Source organism: Mobula birostris, chromosome 16, assembly GCF_030028105.1.
Source record: "Mobula birostris isolate sMobBir1 chromosome 16, sMobBir1.hap1, whole genome shotgun sequence".
Lineage (NCBI taxonomy): Eukaryota > Metazoa > Chordata > Chondrichthyes > Myliobatiformes > Myliobatidae > Mobula > Mobula birostris.
In genome coordinates this window covers 25,692,346-25,713,195 of record NC_092385.1, presented here as the reverse complement: position 1 = coordinate 25,713,195, position 20,850 = coordinate 25,692,346, and the positions used below count along the sequence as shown (strand labels likewise).

Below are 20,850 nucleotides of genomic sequence, written 5' to 3'. Positions count from 1 at the left end.
TTCATTGCATCCTTGGCCTTTTAAGAAGCAGCATGCAAGAATCCAATACAATTACAAATGGTTTAATTTGGTGAAAATTATTCGTAAATCAATGTAATGATTACTTTTATAATTATTATTATGATGTGATAGTGTGATATTTACTGCCTTTTGAACAGTAGACCCTTCCAAATAATCTCAGGTGGTCAATACTACATATAAATGCAAAAAAAAAACAAAATTCTTAGTTGGAGAGTTTTTCTTAGATCTAAAAAACCTTCAAAACATTTCAGGATACTTAAATGATTAAGCATGGAGAAGAAGAATAAAGCAAGCTTGTTTTAGTAACAAGCATTATATGTTAAATGCATATGCACAAAAATTAAATCAAACCAAAATTCAACTCAGTTCCTTAATTCTACAGTGAGGAGACTGAGTTGTTTGCATTGCTGAGAAACGTAGAAAACCTACAGCACAATACAGGCCCTTTGGCTCACTAGGTTGTGCCGAACATGTCCCTACCCGAGAAATTACTAGAGTTAGCCATAGCCCTCTATTTTTCTAAGCTCCAGGTACCTATCCAAAAGTCTCTTAAAAGACCCTATCGTATCCGCCTCCACCACCGTTGCCGGCAGCCCATTCCATGCACCCACCACTCTCTGCATAAAACTTACTCCTGACATCTCCTCTATACCTACTCCCAAGCACCTTAAACTTGTGTCCTCTTCCGGCAGCCATTTCAGCTCTGGGAAAAAGCCTCTGACTGTCCACAGTTTGCAGCTGGTCTTGTTCAGAATCGCTAATTCCAATCTCGAGAGCTTCAATCTGTCAGATTAATTAATCTATTGCTGCTACAAGAATACTTCAAGAAAATGCAGTGCAAGTCTTCTTATTAATAAAACAATATTTCTTTTTCTATTTGTGGGGCCACATAAATCCATTAAACTTACATCTATAGACCAAGAGGCGAGTCCTTACGTTCTGTCCAACCAACTTCTAACTTTAAACCTTATTTGAATAACTCATTATAACTACTGGGACAAGGCACACAGTTGTCTGAAATAAATGCAAAAAAAACCTTTTTGACAGCAGTATCAGGAAAGACGCTCAACACGATCATTTATTGAAATCCATGATAGATTTAAATCATGATTTCATTGTAGAGTCAATTTAAGAGGAAATAGAGAATGACCAACCTTCACTACAGAGAGCCACATGTCCTTGTGAGCTGAAAATCCATGCAGCATCAAAATGGAAGGTTTACTGCCAGGTTTTCCACGGGTTGAGTAGCAAAATCGATAGTTCCCATAATCAGCATTTTTAATTTGCATACCTAATGTTGTCCGCCAGTACCTATACAAAAAAACAGTAGTTTATCCATGTCTATCAAACACAATCGATTTTTTTGGTTATTTCTTGCAATCGTTTTCAATGTAGTTTCACTATGCATAACTAATGCGGTCAAGTGTATCTTGCTTTAAATTATCAATATGTCTTTATGATGAGAATTCAAGCAAGGTACTACAGAAAAAGCAGCTTTGATTTCGAGGGCCAATGAGAATTGAAGGGCAAATCCATGGGGACATTTGGATAAACCCAGCTAAATTAAATATTGTCATTGTTCATTAATATTTCTTCATCCCCAAATACTCCTGTGAATCAAGCACAACTCAGCTGAGTCACTGCGTCACTTTAAAACTGGACTCAATGATTGTTGAACTTTCTGCTAATGGGAATGGCTTTCCTCCATTTGCACTGTCTAAGCCAGTCGTGATCTTCTACACTTTATCGACTTTTCTCTCAATCTCATGGGTCTTTCTGTTCATGTACACTTTTAGAACTTACCATTTAGACTCTAATGGAGCAGATTGCCTGCAATCTCAGTGCTAGATCTTGGCTATAGAAAGCTGAATAAACTTCCAGCAAGACAAATAGCAGCTTACTCATGGACCACCATGATGATCTTCTGACAGCTCATATTAGAATCAGAATTGATATCACTGGCACATATTGTGAATTTTGTTAACTTTACAGCAACAGTACAATGAAATACATAATAAATAAATATAGAGAAAAAGCAGAGTTAAATTAAATATATATCTGTGTCAATTAAATAGTTGAGTTAAAATAAGTGGTGCAAAATAACAGAAATAAAAAAAGTGGTGAGGTAGTGTTCATGGGTTCAATGTCCATTCAGAAATCAGATGGCAGAGGGGAAGAGGCTATCCCTGAATCGCTGAGTGTGTGCCTTCAGGATTCTGTACCTCCTTCCCGACAGTAACAGTATGAAGAGGGCATGTCCTGGGTGGTGGGGATCCTTAATTATGGATACCACCTTCCCAAGTTGTCATTCCTTGAAGATGTATTGGATACTATAGTGGCTTACACCCATGATAGAGATGACTAATTTTACCATAGAACCATAGAACACTACAGCACAGAAAACAGGCCATTTGGTCCTCCTAATCTGTGCCAAAACTTCATTCCGCTAGCCCACTAACCTGCACCCAGTCCATAACCCTCCAGACCTCTCCCATCCATGTATCTATTCAACTTGTTCTTAAAACTTAAGAGTGACCCCGCATTTACGTCAGATGGCAGCTCGTTCCACACTCCCACCACTCTCTGAGTAAAGTTCCCCCCAAATCTTTCCCCTTTCACCCTAAAGCCATGTCCTCTCATGTTTATCTCTCCTAATCTAAGTGGAAAGAGCCTACTCACATTTACTCTGTCTATACCCCTCATTATTTTGTAAACCTCTATCAAATCTCCCCTCATTCTTCTACGCACCAAGGAATAAAGTCCTAACCTGTTCAATCTTTCCCTGTAACTCAACTCCTGAAGACCCGGCAACATCCTAGTAAATCTTCTCTACCCACTTTCAATCTTACTGATATCCTTCCTATAGTTAGGTGACCAGAACTGCACACAATATTCCAAATTTGACCTCACCAATGTCTTATACAACCTTGCCATAACATCCCAACTCCTATACTCAATACTTTATACTTTGATTTCTTTTTTTTTAAATTTTATTTTTATTTGGATAAGGAATTCACAAATATCATGTACTTTTTTCACACATATAACCTTTTCCATTTTTTTATATGTATAAAACTACAATTATTTATACATTCTTAAGTACACATTGAGATGATATAAAAGGAAAATAAACATTTAAATAGATAATTATGTACTGTGGTAAATCTAAACTATTAGGCTAAGTAATGGAATTAGTTGTTAAGAAAAATGGTAATAATAGTTTCCACATAACCCTTCTGGACCATTTCCACTGGTCCAAAATGTTGTATATAAGCCTATGTATCAACCATTGTAGGTGTTTATATCCTAATTTGTTCATGCTTGCTCCTGCCCGCAGACATAATTATCCAATCCCTATGTACTTATTTACTTAATTTTTTCATTTTTTTATCCCTTTCCCAAATCTTTCCCTTTACTTGTGTTAATTCTTTATTTTCCAAAATAAAACAAAAAAAACAAACATTTAGACTAGGGGTGCTTACGTTAGCAATATTACTGTGTTGATGAGAAGAGCAGTATAAATCATTAGGAGAGTCATCTAAAGTCTGCTCGCATTGGGGTTATATATTCAATCCATTTATTCCAGATTTGATAAAATTTTTCTTTTTGAGTTCTCAGGGAGTAAGTCAACTTTTCCATTTTAAATATTTCCAAGATAATTTCGTACCAATCTTCTAATGTAGGTGGTATTGGATTTAGCCATTTTCTAGTGATTGATTTCTTACTTGCTGCTAAGAGGGCCTGCAGCAACTTTATATCTTCCTTCTGTTCAAGAAACAATACATGCCCCAAATAGAGCGTCTCAAAGTTCAGAGGTATCTGGGACCTAAGTACCTTAACTAATGTTCTATGAATACCTTCCCAAAATAGACTTAATTTAGGGCAATCCCAAAAAATATGAAAATGATTTGCCTCCTTGGAGCCGCACCTTCTCCAACACATCACATTTGTATCTTTATATTTTTCCTGATATGGGGTCTTGAAGTATCTTATAATGTTTTTCCAACAATGTTCTCTCCAAGTCAAAGAATTAGTCGAGGACCATTGAAAGCTGCAGATTTTCTCCCAAGCCTCTTCTGAAAGTACCAACCCCGCTTCTTTCTCCCACTTCTCTTTAATATACAGTGTATTTACATTTTTAGCATGGGAGAGTGCATTATATAATCGAGAAACTGATTTACTAGGTATTGAACTGCAAGCCGAATTCAGAATCTTAAAAAATTCTAATTCTACTGTTGATAGGTCTGTATATCTACAACTCTGGTTAACATAGTTTCGTACTTGAAGGTAACTAAAAAAGTCATTATGTTCTAGGCCATGTTTGTCCTGCAGGATTTGGAAACTTTGTAATACCCTTTTATCTATAAATGAGAGGTAGGTTGTAAGACCTTTCTTTATCCATAGCTCAAATCTTTTATCTCCTCTGCTGGGAAGGAATTCAGTATCATATGCACACCATCTAAAGAGTTTTAACATGTTATTAATTCCACATGAATTAACCACCTTCTGCCATACTTTTAATGTAAGATTTATCCAAGCGTTTTTAAATTTTTCCAACTGGGCCATCAATCCTTTGTCAGCTATTGAGGCCTGAAGAGGAAAACTGTCAACTAATCCAAATTCTATTTCCTTCCATCTAGCCTTATATTCCCTATTACACCAATATAACAGAGGGGTTATCTGAGAGGCATAAAAATAATTTCTCAGTCAAGGAAGAACCATACCTCCTCCTTCCTTCCCTAACTGTAAGATGTTATATCGAATTCTAGGTTTCTTTCCTTGCCAAATGAAGCGGGAAATCCATTTGTCGCATTCCCTGAATTGATTATCATCCACCTCCACCGGTAAAGTACGGAAAAGATACAATAACCAAGGAAGAATATTCATTTTTATAGTATTTATCCTTGAATTTAAACTTAAAAAGGGGATAAGATTCCATCTATGCATATCTGCTTTTATCTCTGAGATTAATGGCCCATAATTTACCTGTGACAGTGTTGAAAGATCCTTCGGCAGGGTTATTCCTAAATATTTTAATGATTTAGCTTCCCACTTAAGATCATATGTATCCTGCAATTTTTTGGATGGTGTATAATTTAGGGACATAACCTGCATTTTCTTTACATTTATTTTATAACCTGATATTTTCCCAAAGTCATCCAACAGTGTAAACAATCCTATAAATGATTTTTCTGGTTCACTCAGATAGACCAAAACATCATCTGCGAATAACGCCACTTTCTGTTCAATCCCTGCCACCTTGATACCTTTTACGATTTCGCTCCGTCTTATTAGTTGGGCAAGCGGTTCAATATATAGCGCAAAAAGGAGAGGAGAAATTGGGCATCCCTGTCTAGTGCCTCTCTCTAAGATGAAGGAGTCAGAGAGGTCCCCATTTATCTTAATTCGGGCTGTAGGGCTGTCATATAGAGTCTGAATTACTTTAATAAACTTTTCTTGAAAGCCGAATCTTCCTAACACTCTGTATAGGAATGCCCAACTAACCGAATCAAAAGCTTCCTCAGCGTCCAATCCTACTACCATTGTCTCTGTCTCATTCTTATTAACCTGTTCTAACATGTGCAGAGTTCTCCTTATGTTGTCCTGTGTTTGTCTTTGTTGAATAAATCCAGTCTGGTCTAAGTGGATTAGGCCAGGTAAAAGTTTTTCCAATCTGCGCGCTAATATAGATGTAAATAGTTTGTAATCTAAATTAAGAACACTAATTGGCCGATAATTGCCACATTCTAGTTTATCTTTACCCTCTTTAGGAATAACTGAAATAATCGCTTCTCTCAAGGAAGGTGGAGTTTCTCCTCTCTGCAAGATCCAATTAAAGGTGTTAAGTAGTAATGGGGCTAACTGTGTCTTCAGGGACTTGTATCACTCTGAGGTAAACCCATCAGAACCCGGGGACTTTCCAGCCTTTAACCTAGAGATGGCCACGTTCAGTTCTTTGACAGTTACTGGTATACTTTGATTTCTGCAACTTATTTTGCAGTAGCCCCACGCATCCCCCCCGCCCCGCCCCCAAAACCAGACAGTGATGCAGCCGGTCAGAATGCTCTCCAAGGTACATTCATGGAAGTTTGAGTGTCTTAGTTGACAAACCAAATCTCCTCAAACTCCTAATGAAATATAGCCACTGTCTTGCCTTCTTTATAGCTGCATCAATATGTTGTATCCAGGTTAGGTCCTCAGAGATATTGACACCCAGGAACTTGCTCACTCTCTCCACTTCTGATCCCTCTATGAGGATTGGTTTGTGTTCCCTCGTCTTACCCTTCCTGAAGTCCACAATCAGCTCTTTGGTCTTACTGATGTTGACAGCAAGGTTGTTGCTGTGACACTACTCAACTAACAGGTATATCTCGCTCCTGCACGCCCTTTCATCACCATCTGAAATTCTGTCAATAATGGTTGTATCACGAAATAGCAAATTTATAGATGCTTTTTGAGCTATGCTGAGCAGTACAGTCATGGAGCTAGAGAGAGTAGAGCAGTGGGCTAAGCACACATCCCTGTAGAGTGCCAGTGTTGACTGACAGCGAGGTGGAGATGTCATTTCTGATCCACGCAGATTGTAATCTTCCAGTGAGGAAGTTGAGGAGCCACTTGCAGAGGGAGGTACAGAGGCCCAGATTCTGTAGCTTTTTGATCAGGACTGTAGAAATGATGGTGTTAAATGCTGAGCTGTAGACAATAAACAGCATCCTAACATACATACTTGCATTGTCCAGGTGATCCAAGGCCACGTGGAGAGCCACTGGGATTGTGTCTGCTGTAGACCTATTGTAGCAATAGGCAAATTGCAGTGGGTTCAGGCCCTTGCTGAGGCAGGAGTCGATTCTAGCCATGACCAACCTCTCAAAGCATTTCATCATGGTAGATGTGAAAGCTACTGAATGACAGTGGTTCAGTCCACTCACCCTACTCTTCTTAGCACTGGTATAATTTTTGCCCTTTTGAAGCAGGTGGGAACTTCCAACAACTGCAGCAGTGAGGGACTGAAAATGTCTTTGGAAACTCCTGCCAGTTGGTTGGCACAAGTCTTCAGAGCCTTAACAGATACTCCATCGGGTCCTGCTGCCTTGCGAGGGTTCACTCTCTTGAAAAACAGCCTGACGTCAGCCTCTGAGACAGAGATCACAGGGTCACTGGATGCAGCAGGGATACTCATAGCTGTTGTTTTATTCTCCCTTTCAAAGCAACCATAAAAGGCGTTGAGCTCATCTGGTAGTGAAGCATCGCTGCCATTCAGAATGCTCGGGTTTGCTGTGTAGGAAGTAAAGTCCTGCAAACCCTGCCAGAATCGACGTGTATCCGATGATGCTGTCAACCTCTCCCAGAATTCTTTCTTGGCTCTTGAAATGGACCTCCACAAGTCATACCTGGTTTTCTTGTACGAACCTGGATCGCCAGACTTAAATGCCACAGATCTAGCCCCGAGCAACCTCCTGGTTCATCCACGGATCTTGGTTTGGGAATGTACAGTAAGTTTCATAGGCATGCACTCATTCACATCCCAACACCTTTCCATAATTTCCAAATAACATCAGAGTCAAAAAAAATTAATGATTAAGTTCATTAATTTAATTCACATGAAACCATTGTCAATTGAAGGATTTTTATTAAGTAAAATAAAGTTTAAATAAAAATCATAGATCACTTCCATAACTAACGATGATTATTTATTTGAAGAGGGCCAGCTACAAATGGCGTAAAACTGAAGAGGTACTCAGTGGGAAGTCAAGGGAGGTCAGACTCATCTGTACTTAACCTTCTGTTCATTCTGTGGCCCCACGTTGCAGGGCACGGGCAAATATACAAAATGCTGACACACAGACAGCTCTCTATTGACCCACTGGTGAGCTGCCTGTGTCATCTGCCCTGCTTTCAGTGTCTGTCCTGCTTTCTGCCATAACGTATCACTCATGAAGAAGGGTTTAAGGGGGACTAGAATTCTCCTCTGCCAAAGAGAAGTGGACGCCCTCCTCAGCTGGCCAGTACGATTAAATCACAGATTCTTACGCTGAGAGGCTCCACCCCAACCTCTCCCAAGGGAATCTGCAAATTTCAAGCTCTGTATTACTTCCACTACACACGGTCCCCATCCTCTGTAATGGCTTGAGGTGAGCATGCATTTACAGCAATGACATTGAGACAGTTGTTTGCTTACTCTGTATGAACCAAATGAATATGGAGATAAGAGTTTACCAATGCTGGAAAAAAACGGCACTTACCAGTAATAGAATCGAATGAGTGCCGCAGGGCACAGGAGGAAGGAGGCTACAAACGCCAGAATGGGTATGGCCAGTGTGCCTCCTGCTAAAATAAACATATTCACCAAATCCAAATCCATTGTCTCACTGTCCAGCCTGAAGTGAAAAGAAAACATAAAAAGTGAAAAAAAAACAAAAAAATACACAGAAAATCATTCTGCTTGGGGTGCTCGCATTGGAACAAATTCTGCATCAAAATATCTCCTGGAATTATCTTAATGTATTTTCCAACCAAATGTACTGCACAACAAGCTCCCAAGTTCTCATACATTTATTGTGACCAAAGACAACTAATGCACAAATACAAAACTGAATATTTATCTGCAACTATTTTTAAATTTTAAAAAATTACAGGCAAGGATATATAAATGGGGTTTCCTGTGGTACAGAAGAACCATCAACCAGGGGCCCTTAAAAACATTAGCTTTAGTGTAGTTGTCACAAGTACATCAAATATCCAAACATAAAGTGAAATGCGTCGTTTGCGTCCACGACCAACACAGCACGAGGATGTGCTGGGGGCAGCCCACAAGTACCGTCATGCTCCTGGCGCCAACGCAGAATGCCCACAACTTCCTAAACCTAGTCCTAACTCATTCTTCTTTGGAGTGTGGGAGGAAACCGGAGCACCCGGAGAAAACCAACACAGTAAAAGGGGAGAACGTACAAAGTCCTTACAGGCCGTGGTGGGAACTGAATCCCGATCAGTGTTCACCACACTGTACTGCACTGCGCTAAGTGCTACGCTATAGCGTCACCCTTACAGCACAGTGCCACGATCAGCCAGTGACCCCTTGAGTACAGTACAACCACCGACACAAGGAACGAAGATGTACGGAACAGGTTTTATATCACCTCCTACATAAATGACTTAGTATTTTGACATTTCTAGTAACCGCGTTCACACTCTATGTAAATGCTACCCTGGACACCAGTAATTCATTATAATTCTCTTGCTCCTCCATCCTGCACAGTCACGGCTAATAGTTGCCCCTCATCCCCCACCCTCAGTATGCTTTAATAAAAGCCACTTGCTCCAGCTGTAGGCACCAGATTCCAGAGCATAACAGCAGAAAGGGCAGGAATTCATGCCAGGATCCCAGGGTGGCAGCGCTGTCAGTCGTCCATTTCTCTTCATGAAACATCGTGACACCCTGAGTCAGTTAGTGCTCTTGTTCCCAGGAACACACTCAGGGTGGTAAGCAAAGTAAGTACCAGTATAAATGGCTAACGGGCTTTAGAAAAGGTGCTCTCTTTGACAACTAGCCTAAATAATTCAGCACAGGCCTAGATGGGTGGCAGATCCTTTTGTCCTCTCCCTGCCCCTTCACACATTATACATCACCAGCTGGTGAAGAGGGAATGATGCACCTTTGCCAATGTCACTAACACAAAATTCCCAGAAATTAATATGGACCTAAGTTTTAAAGAAGTCTGTGAATAACTCAAGATACTTCAAATATCTTGCAGCTCAAAGCATGTCACAGGTGTGTTGGAATGAGTACTGTAACCTCATTGCTTTTGCCACACTATATTCATTCCCAATGAGGATGGTCATTAGTTCTCTGATCTCCCCTCTTCAAAGACTTAATAAAGTTCTTCATAAAAATGAAAAGCCCTTTTAACACGGATTTAAAGTTTAGTTGTATATATTTGTCAAGAAACAAATAAGTTCTGAATTGGAGTTATTGCCATTTAAATGAGTTATTGTCATTTGGTCTTGAGGGTACAAATAATTGCTTCAATGTTAGCCAGATAGAACAGATACATAATAGGCTGTACTTACACAAGAGTGCTCACAGACAGCTTAGTAAAACCAAACAGACGCATAAAACAACATGAAAGAGGCCCGACGTTCACAGCTCTCCTTGGTGTTCTGCGATCAATTGTTCCTCACTGAGGCATGAAGAGAGAAGTGCTGGGAAGATGGAAGACAGTTGGGGGAAGAAAAAGCACTAAACAGACCCTCCCATCACCTCATAGTGGATTGTCTTAAAAAACATTGTCCCAAGAAAAATCTAACTGTATGGAACTTACGTTGTGGTAACACCACATTTAACAGCACGAAGCACCAGCTTCTAGAATCATCCGCATTTGAAACAGCACAAGATTTATTGCATCATCAATCTCAAAGGCAGAACCATAGCAACGCTGGAAACTTGTGGCAGGACAGAAAGAATGGTTACTGTGAGCAACCTGCAGGATGGATGTGCTTTACTGCTCTCTGAGATAGATAGATAATCTATTGATCCCAAAGGAAATTACAGTATCACAGTAGCATTACAAGTGCTCAGATATACAAATATTAGAAGAGAAGTAAGAAATAAGTTTCCTCAAACAGTCTAACGGGGGGGGGGGGTCATCACTTCCCTGGTTGATTCAATATAGAGTTTAATGGCCGAGCGTAAGAATGACTTCATATAGCAGTTTTTGGAGCAGTATAGTTGTCTTAGTCTATTACTAAAAATGCTCCTCTGTTCAGCCAAGGTGGCGTGCAGAGGGTGAGAAACATTGTCCAGAATTGCCAGGATTTTCCGGAGGGTCCTTTGTTCTAACACAGCCTCTAGTATGTCCAGTTTGACTCCTATAACAGAGCCAGCCTTTCTAATCAGTTTATTGAGCCTGTTGGCATCACCTGTGTTGATGCCGTTGTCCCAGCACATCACCGCACAGAAGATTGTATTAGCAACAACAGCCTGGTAGAACATGTGAAGGAGAGGCCTACATACTCTAAAGGGCTCCAGCCTCCTCAGGAAGTAGAGGCGACTCTAGCCTTTCTTGTACACAGCCTCCGTGTTGGTGCTCCACTCAAGTCTGTAATCCATGTGCACCCCCAGGTACTTGTAGGTCCTCACCATCAATAGTAATGGAGCAGTGCAGGCTTGGTCTTTCTAAAGTCTATCACCATCTCCTTTATCTTACTAATGTTGAGCTGCAGATGATTCAGCTTGTATCACTTGACGAACTCTTCCAACAGGGTCTTGTATTCATCCTCCTGTCCTTCATTTACACACCCAACTATTGCTGAGTCATCAGAGAATTTCTGCAGATGAAATGACTTTGTTAATTTGGCCATCAGTTAATTGGGGCAGCCACTTATTTGGGATAACTCTTGAAGAACAAAAAACAAATCGAGAAAAGAGTCAGGATTCCCTTTGTTTACTTGGGTCACTGTTGCTTAATTGGGGCTGGAGACTTGCCGACAGCTTCTAACTAGCATCAGTTTAGTGAACTTGTGTGGCCATTAGATATTACACCTTGCCTACAATGAACAATTTTAAACAGTGTCAGGTGCATGTGTTGTGTTCAAAAAAACAGTGATTTTTGTCACCGATAGTTGGCAAGAAATAAATATTAAGACAGTTTAGAACTGATTTGCTCACTGCAGTTTCAAAGGATTCAGGCTTGGAATTGCTAGAAATGGCCAGGAAGGAAAATGAAAGGATTTCACAACTTCAACAAGTTAAGAACTACAAAGAATTTGAAGATATCAAAATGCTACATTCAACATCTTGAATGTTATGATGAAAAAGGTTTGGAGGATGCAATCATCAAAAACATTATATGAAGCCAGTCCATCATCTGCACTAGGTGTCTGTGCTGATTTTGTTCATTTACAGTCAAAAGAATATAATGGAGTACACTGGATGAATTTCTCCATCAATAGACATTAGGAACTAATATACAATTTTATCCTACTGTAGTCAAATTGGCAGTATTCTTTTTTGTTCTTTATTTCATTTAAGTACATAAGTTGTTACTCAGTTAAATGGAAGTTTGTCTTTTTTATTTCCATGAAACTTCCACTAATTGGGCAGCCGCTTATTTGGGCCAAAAGATACTGGTTCTGATGAACTGGAATTCGCCATATTTAGGGCTATAAACAAATATGAGATGTATTCTCTAAAATTTAGAAGGTTAAGGTGTGATTTGATTGACAAATAATTATTTATTTCCATTTATTATTGTTGAATATATGATTAAAACTTTAGACGAGGTCTTTAATGAAACTAGTAAACATATTCACATGCAGATTGGCACCAATTTAGAATTCACCCCTGTAAAGATCAGATGATACTGGGCAATTATTGATTTAGAATCAGGGATTGGTTAGCAAATGTCTATCAAGAGTATCACAGAATAGTGAAAAGGGCACCTAAATGGAGAAGGTCACAGATCAGCCACAGCGTGAAGGATTAGCAAAACAGATTTGATAGCTAAACTGCCTGCTCTTGCTCCTGAGTTCGGGTTACCCTCTGTAAGGGAACTTGTTTGGTAAAGGGCAAACTGTTGTTTTATAAGTAGATATTCTTAAACTGATCAGAAAAAAAAAACTATACAACCAGACAAGTTCTGTGGTTTAAGAGCTGCTCAAAAGATGTTGGGAGATTAGTGTCACTACACCAGACTGTTGACTTCTCAAGAATCACATACCCTTAATCTATTGTCATGATTTCACATGTGCTTCATATATTTGGATAACAAACATTTTCCTTTAACAGGAATATGGCCTCTGCATTTTGGGATACTGGAAAAAGCAATAAAACTTACAACAATGCAAACTGGCATGTTGAATAAACAATCTTATGTTTTCCACATCTGCCTTTGAAGAACTGGGAATCCCTTTATCCTAGGAGCTTAAATGAATTGAACAGGATCCACAAAATGATTTACAGAACATTTTAACAAATGCAGATTATTTCCTTAACGTCACCAGCTTCCTTCATCTATTTTCCCCCTTTCTCTCGAGATGCTGAGAATGTTTCCGAACAATCGGTGCATTTCTCACCCAATTGTCCATTTGCGCACTGAGCTTGGAAGGCAGATGTTGGCATCTATTTCACCATGGTACATTTGAATATAGTCTTTGAGTCTACATTCTTCCCTTCTTGCTGAGGCACGACATTGTCCACAAGAAGGACTCAACCTTCCTTGACAACTTCTTGACCAAGAGCTCTGAAGTGAACGTCTTTATTTCACAAACTCAAAACCCATTTGTTTTGAATGAAATGGACAATAAGTGCTGATATTTACAGCAATGCTTACATCCTGTGAATGAATACACTTTTCAAATGATACACACAAACTGCTGGAGGAACTCAGCAGGCCAGGCAGCGTTAATGGATGTTTCGGCCTACATACACTAAAGTGGCCTGGAAGAAATACAGTCAACAAAGCTTGCAGTAATTGTTTTTGTTATCTGCTTTACTGCAACTTAGTACAAAGTTTTATTTCTTTTATTCATTCACAAGATCAAAAGTTAAAAGTAAATTTATTATCAAAGCACATATATATAACCATATACAACCCTGAGATTCATTTTCTTGTAGGAAGACTCAATACATCTATAACAGAATAAAAACCATAATAGAATCAATGAAAGACTGCACCAACATGGGCATCCAACCAATGTGCAAAAGACAACAAATCGTGCAAATACAAAAAGAAAGAAATAATAATAATAAATAAATAAGCAATAAATATCAAGAACATAAGATGAAGAGTTCTTGAGAGTAAATCCATAGGTTGTGGGAACGTTTCAATGATGGAGCAAGTGAAACTATCCCCTTTGGTTCAAGAGCCTGATGGTTGACGGGAAATGGTAAGATGCAAGCATTGCTGAAAATGTCAGCACTTACTGTCCATTTCTAAGTACCTTTCAGTTCTCAGGGGATTAAAAATCAACCACATTGGTGGAATCAGGGCCACATTCAGTCAAACTAGGAAAGGATGAGATTTTTCCATTCCTCAATGTCATGAGTTCTTAAAAGAGTTTTTAATTTTCTCAGTTTATTTCATTACCTAAATATAAATCTGAGTGTTTATCTGGATATGCAGGGTCTCAAACTGAAGTGTTGACCATTGCTTTATCTCCAGGAATGTTTCTCAACTCATTCGGTTTTTCCAGTGGTTAAGTTTTTGACCTTGATTCCAGTATCTAGCAGACTCTTGGTCTGTCTATTTTATCAGCCTCTGTATACCAAACTGCAAACACTACACTGCCAAGTCTTGTGTCATGTGCAGATTTAGAAATTTTGGTTTGCACTCCCAAGTCCAGGTCATTAACCCAAATCCAAAAGAGCAAACATTGTAATACTGCCACTCACTTTACTCCGGAGTGAGAAACTAGCATTTCTTTTTTTTAAAACAAAAGTTTATTCGAATGATTACAATTTCACAGTAACAGAACACTATAACAGAATTTTATAATACCCACTATTTAAAGTTTCAAATTATAATCTGGTTATTATTGTCCACAACACACTCAATCCCAGATGTGCCTGTCACTCCTAGAAAAAAAACTAACATTCACAACAACTATCTGACCGATAGTCATTTCGCCAACTTGGCATCCATGTCATCAATGTTTCTATTATGTCATGAGGTTTAAATTTGCTAATAAGCTATAATGCAGCAGCTTATTAAAGACGATGTCCAGCACACTGACTGCATTAACCTTATTAAATCTATCCATTGTCTTCAAAAACAATTCTATCAAATTGTTTCAAAATGAATCCATGTCAGTTGCCTTAATGAATCTATTTCTCTCCTTACTTACTTATTACACATTATGCCTTTGGTGTTCAGGGCAGCAATGAAGGTTCTCCATCTCTGGTGGTGTTCGAGACTTCCTTCATCATGTCAATATCTTCCACTCGGTTTTCACTACTGTCAGTCGTGCAGGTGGAGACTCAGGAATACCATCACACTCAGGAATACCATCACACTCAGATGAAGAAGGATTCTTCATTGCTGATTTTGTAACAATTTCTTTGACCAGTCAGGGTGGTTAGCCCTGAGATGAACCCCTGAACCTGGAGGACCGGTAGACCACTCTTAGTCTGACCTCTACCCTTTGACCTGCTTGGCATGGGTGATTCTACCAACAGCCAAAGCATAAAAACCTGATTCCAGCCAACATAGCTCTCTGGGTCATAGAGACATGCAAGCCTCCAAGCCCAACAACAAGGTTGGAGATATTTCTCTCCAGTTGACTACTTCTTCTTATACTGGTCTATGTTTCTAAAAGCTCTCCCACTGGCAAGGTTAAAGATACAAACCAATAGAATCTGAGCTTATCTTTGCTTCCATGTTGAATGAAGAAGTAATGTTCACACTCTTGTATCCAAAATACACCAGGAGAACATACTCAGGCTCTCTAAAATACCTCCACCAAAATCCAAGCAAGTATCCCATCTGGTCCAAATGACTTACTTTATGACTAACTAAGTTTTCTAATATTTTTATTCAATTGTTAAAATATCTGCGACCCCAACTGCCTCCTACATTATTGCTTCGAAATCACCTCTTCCCTTGAAGACAGATGAAAGTGGCTTGGTACGGCAACTGCTCTGCACGTGACGAGAAACTGCAGAGAGATGTGGACACAGCTCAGCACATCATGGACATCAGCCTCCCCTCTGTGGACTCTGTCTATACCTACTGCTGCCTCAGTAAAGCAGCCAGTGTAATCACCCATCTCATTCCACCCCAGGCCCCACCCATTCACTCTTCTCCCCTCTCCCACCGGGTAGAAAATACAAAGCCTGAAGCCACACACCACCAGGTTCAAGGACGTTTTCTCTCCCATTGTTATAAGACTCTTCAACAGACCTTTTTTACGGTAATATGGACTCTTGACCTCACGATCGACCTCATTATGATCTTGAACTTTCACCTTACTGTATTGCTCCACTTTCCCTGTAGCCTTTATTCTGCATTGTTAGTGTTTCAACCTATTCTACCTCAATGAACTGTGTAATGATGTGATCTGTATGAACAGCATGTAAAGGCAAGCTTTTCACTGTACCTTCACGTTTAGTTTATTGTCATTCGACCAGTACACACGTGTACCGTCAAACGAAACAATGTTCCTCTGGACCAAGGTGCACAATTCAGTACATATAACTCACACGCATAACGCAATAAGTAATATTACCATAAATCAATTAACAATTAGTAAGGTTCATATATAATAATAATGTAGATCGCATCCTGAATTTTTCCGGGTAGCGGACGGCTTCCTCCCACACCGTTCTGACGTAGTGGGGATTCACGTACGAGGCAAGTTACAGCAGTGGGTTGCCATTGCCCTCTGCCGGGTGAGTTTCCAAAGAGATCACCAGCTCGTAACCCAGCACCGATGGAAAGCGTGCTGGGGAGCTGGCTGGGTTTGAACTTTGGAACCTCCGCCCCGCAGTCCAGCGCTGATGCCACTACGCCACCAGCCGGCTTATATATAACACCAGTTAATAAGTAAACAGTATAACACTAGTGGCGCTTCATACGTAATGAGACACGGGTGGTGATAAGGAATTCAGTAGTCTTATGGCCTAGCGGAAGAAGCTGCTTCCCATCTTAACAGTTCTTGTCCTAATGCTATGGTACCTCCTGCCTGATGGTAAGAGATCAAAGTGCTTATTGGACAGATGGGAGGGATCGTTGACAATGCTAAGGGCCCTGGGTACACAGCACTCCTGATAATTATCTCTAATGAGTGGAAGACAGAGACCCCAATGATCTTTTCACCAGTCCACACAGCTCTTTGTAGGGATTTGTGGTCAGATGCCTTGAGATTCCTGTACCAGTCAGAGATGGAGAGGCAGGACATTGTCGATGGTGCTCCTGTAAGAATTGGTTAAAGTGGGGGAGGGGGTGTGGAGCCTCAATCTCCTCAGAAAGTGGAGACGCTTTCCTTGATCAAAAGTGCTTCCTTGATCAAAGAGGTGGTGTTGAGGGAACAGGCGAGATTGTCCATTATGGGTACTCCCGGAAACTTGGGGCTCTTATCTCTCTCTGCAGAGGAGCTGTGTGTGTGCAGTGAGGAGTGGTCAGCCCGCACCTTGCTAAAGTCCACAATCGTCTCTTTGGTCTCACGCACGTTGCGATTCAACGTTGTTGTGCTCGCGCCATTCCATCAGCCGCTCTCCCCGCCTCGCTGTATGTCATCATCTTGTGATTGCTGAGGAGGCCAGCCACTGTTATTCTGTTAGTGAACTAGAGCAGGGGTCCCCAACCTTTTTGGCACTGCAGACCGGTTTAATATTGACAATATTCTTGCGGACCGGCCGACTGGGGGGAGAGGTGTTCAAGTAGGGTTAAACTCACCTCAACATGTCTTTTACAGTTAGGGTTGCCAACTTTCTCACTCCCAAATAAGGGACAAAAATAGCAGTCAAATCCCGGGAAAGACTACCATGACCATGAAGCCTTGCGTGGGCACCTGTGTGTGCATGCGTGACATGCACATGTGCTGTGCACATGCGCGTACGTGCTGATTCTTTCCCACCACAAATCTGTTTTGCCTTCATCTTCCCGACTATACTGTACATACATTATTTCTACTTTATATAGGCTGTGTATTTATCATATCATTCTTGCTTTTACTATATGTTAGTGTTACTTATTTTTGGTTTTATGTGTTATTTGGTATGATTTGTTAGGTTATTTTTTGGGTCTGGGAATGCTCGAAAATTTTTCCCATATAAATTAATGGTACAGTAATTGCTTCTTCGCTTCACGCCATTTTGGCACGAAAGGTTTCATAGGAACACTCTACCTTAGCGGGGGAAATCTGGGACAAACCAATTTAGCCAAATATACGAGATGTCCCGACAAATACGGGACAGTTGGCAACCCTATGTTCAAGTTCAACAGTGTGTGACAGGGAATGAGGAAAGGTGCAGCTGACTCATATCATTTCCTCGCGGCCCGGTAGCACATGTTTTGTGGCCTAGTACCGGTCCGCAGCCTGGTGGATAATTCGGTTTGAACTGGATCTAGCAAAGCAGTCACGTGTCAGCAATGTGAACAGCTGGTGCTCAGCACAATGCAACTGGAGATGTTTCTGCCAACACAGACCAAGTGTGGTTTTTCTTTCAGGAAGGCCAGGATCCAGTTAGAGAGAGAGGGTGTAGAGACCAATTGAGGACACGTGACAATAATATACCAATACAGTTAACACCTTAACAAAGTTGTGGAAGTTCCTATTTTGATCTAAATGGGCACCATTCCTCTACTGCTATTTATATGCCTATGGAAGTCCTCCTGCAGGATTCCCTAAAGGTTAACTTACAGGTTGAGTTAGTGGCAAGGAAGACAAATGAAAATGTTAGCATTCATTTCAAAAGGACTAGAATATAAAAGCAAGGATGCAATGCTGAGGCCTTGTCAGGCATTGGCCAGACTGTATTTGGAGTATTGTGAGCAATTTTGGGCCCCTTATCTACGAAAAGAAGCGCTAGTACTGGAGAGGGTCCAGAGAAGGTTCACGAGAATGATTCCAGGAATGAAGGGGTTAATGTACATTGGATGGGTTTGGGCCTGTACTCACTGGAGTTTAAAAGAACAAAGGAAGGACCTCATTGAAACCTAAAGGCCTAGATACATTGGGGGATTCTGGGACCTGAGGTCACAGCACAGAGGAATGTCCATTTAGAACAGAGATGAGGAGAAACTTCTTTGGCCAAAGGGTGATTCATTGCCACAAACAGCTGTGGAGTCCAAGTCATTTGGTATATTTTAAGAAGAGGTTGATTAGTAAGGGTATCAAATGTTATGGGGAGAAGCCAGGAGAATGGTGTTGAGAGAAATAATAAATCAGCCATGATGGAATGGTGGAGCAGATCCAATGAGCTGATTGACGTATGTCTTACAAAACACTTTTGGCAGCTAATTGTTCCTCTTGTCTTCCTTATTCTACATCATTCCCCCTGGTTCTCTAAATGAATAAAATCAAACAACTTAAAATGACTTCTAAATTAGAAGGAGCGATGAAGAGATTCGCTTCAGTACATCAAAATATGTGCTATTGAGCACCCCACTGAGCTATTCAACCATGAGGCTGAATGGCTGCCTGCACATACAAATGGTTCACACTGATGAACCTGCCCAACCCAAACAGCATTCTTTGAAGAGGAAGCAACACACATCAAAGTTGCTGGTTGACACAGCAGGCCAGGCAGCATCTCTAGGAAGAGGTACAGTCGACGTTTTGGGCCGACAGCCTTCATCAGGACTAACTGAAAAAAGAGCTAGTAAGAGATTTGTAAGTGGGAGGAGGAGGGGGAGATCGAAAATGATAGGAGAAGACAGGAGGGGGAGGGATGGAGCCAAGAGCTGGACAGGTGATTGGCAAAAAGGATATGAGAGGATCATGGGACAGGAGGCCCAGGGAGAAAGAAAAGGGAGAGGGGGGAAAACCCAGAGGATGGACAAGGGATATAATGAGAGGGACAGAGGGAGAAAAAGGAGAGAGAGAGAAAAATAAATAACGGATGGGGTACGAGGGGGAGGTGGGGCATTAGCAGAAGTTTGAGGTCAATGTTCATGCCATCAGGTTGGAGGCTACCCAGATGGAATATAAGGCGTTGTTCCTCCAACCTGAGTGTGGCTTCATCTTTACAGTAGAGGAGGCCGTGGATAGACTTAACAGAATGGGAATGGGACGTGGAATTAGAATGTGTGGCCACTGGGAGATCCTGCTTTCTCTGGCAGACAGAGCGTAGGTGTTCAGCAAAGTGGTCTCCCAGTCTGTGTTGGGTCTCGCCAATATATAGAAGGCCACATCGGGAGCACCGGACGCAGTATATCACCCCAGCCGACTCACAGGTGAAGTGTCGCCTCACCCAGAAGGACTGTCTGGGGCCCTGACTGGTGGTAAGGGAGGAAGTGTAAGGGCATGTGTAGCACTTGTTCCGCTTACAAGAGTAAGTGCCAGGAGGGAGATCGGTGGGGAGGGATGGGGGGGACAAATGGACAAGGGAGTTGCGTAGGGAGCAATCCCTGCGGAAAGCAGAGAGAGGGGGGTAGGGAAAGATGTGTTGAGTGGTGGGATCCCGTTGGAGGTGGTGGAAGTTACGGAGAATAATACATTGGACCCGGAGGCTGGTGGGGTGGTAGGTGAGGACAAAGGGAACCCTATTCCTAGTGGGGTGGCGGGAGGATGGAGTGAGAGCAGGTGTGCGTGAAATGGGGGAGATGCGTTTGAGAGCAGAGTTGATGGTGGAGGAAGGGAAGCCCCTTTCTTTAAAAAAAGAGGACATCTCCCTTGTCCTGCAATGAAAAGCCTCATCCTGAGAGCAGATGTGGTGGAGACGGAGGAATTACGAGAAGGGGATGGCGTTTTTGCAAGAGACAGGGTGAGAAGAGGAATAGTCCAGATAGCTGTGAGAGTCAGTAGGCTTATAGTAGACATCAGTAGATAAGCTGTCTCCAGAGGTAGAGATCTAGAAAGTGGAGGGAGGTGTCGGAAATGGACCAGGTAAACTTGAGGGCAGAGTGAAAGTTGGAGGCAAAGTTAATGAAGTCAACGAGCTCAGCATGCGTGCAGGAAGCAGCGCCAATGCAGTCGTCGATGTAGTGAAGGAAAAGTGGGGGACAGATACCAGAATAGGCATGGAACATAGATTGTTCCACAAAGCCAACAAAAAGGCAGGCATAGCTAACACCCACACGGGTGCCCATAGCTACACCTTTAGTTTGGAGGAAGTGGGAGGAGCCAAAGGAGAAATTATTAAGCGTAAGGACTAATTCCGCTAGACGGAGC

The 20,850-nt window shown here is 41.2% G+C and overlaps 1 protein-coding gene across 3 annotated transcripts in view; it reads right to left on the bottom strand.

Annotated features, from left to right (window-relative positions):
- The window catches only part of abhd6a (abhydrolase domain containing 6, acylglycerol lipase a), a 92,066-nt gene that overhangs the window by 40,429 nt on the left and 30,787 nt on the right, over positions 1 to 20,850 (bottom strand). The window contains exons 1-3 of one of the 3 annotated variants that reach the window (XM_072280466.1): positions 10,341 to 10,419; positions 8,265 to 8,399; positions 1,176 to 1,332 (exon numbers count right to left, since the gene is read on the bottom strand). In XM_072280466.1, the coding sequence (XP_072136567.1) occupies positions 1,176 to 1,332; positions 8,265 to 8,383 (276 nt within the window). In that variant the 5' untranslated portion in view covers positions 8,384 to 8,399; positions 10,341 to 10,419. Of the gene's footprint in view, positions 1 to 1,175; positions 1,333 to 8,264; positions 8,400 to 10,089; positions 10,300 to 10,340; positions 10,420 to 20,850 lie in introns of those variants that run through there. The other 2 variants (XM_072280464.1, XM_072280465.1) reach the window with 2 other exon arrangements.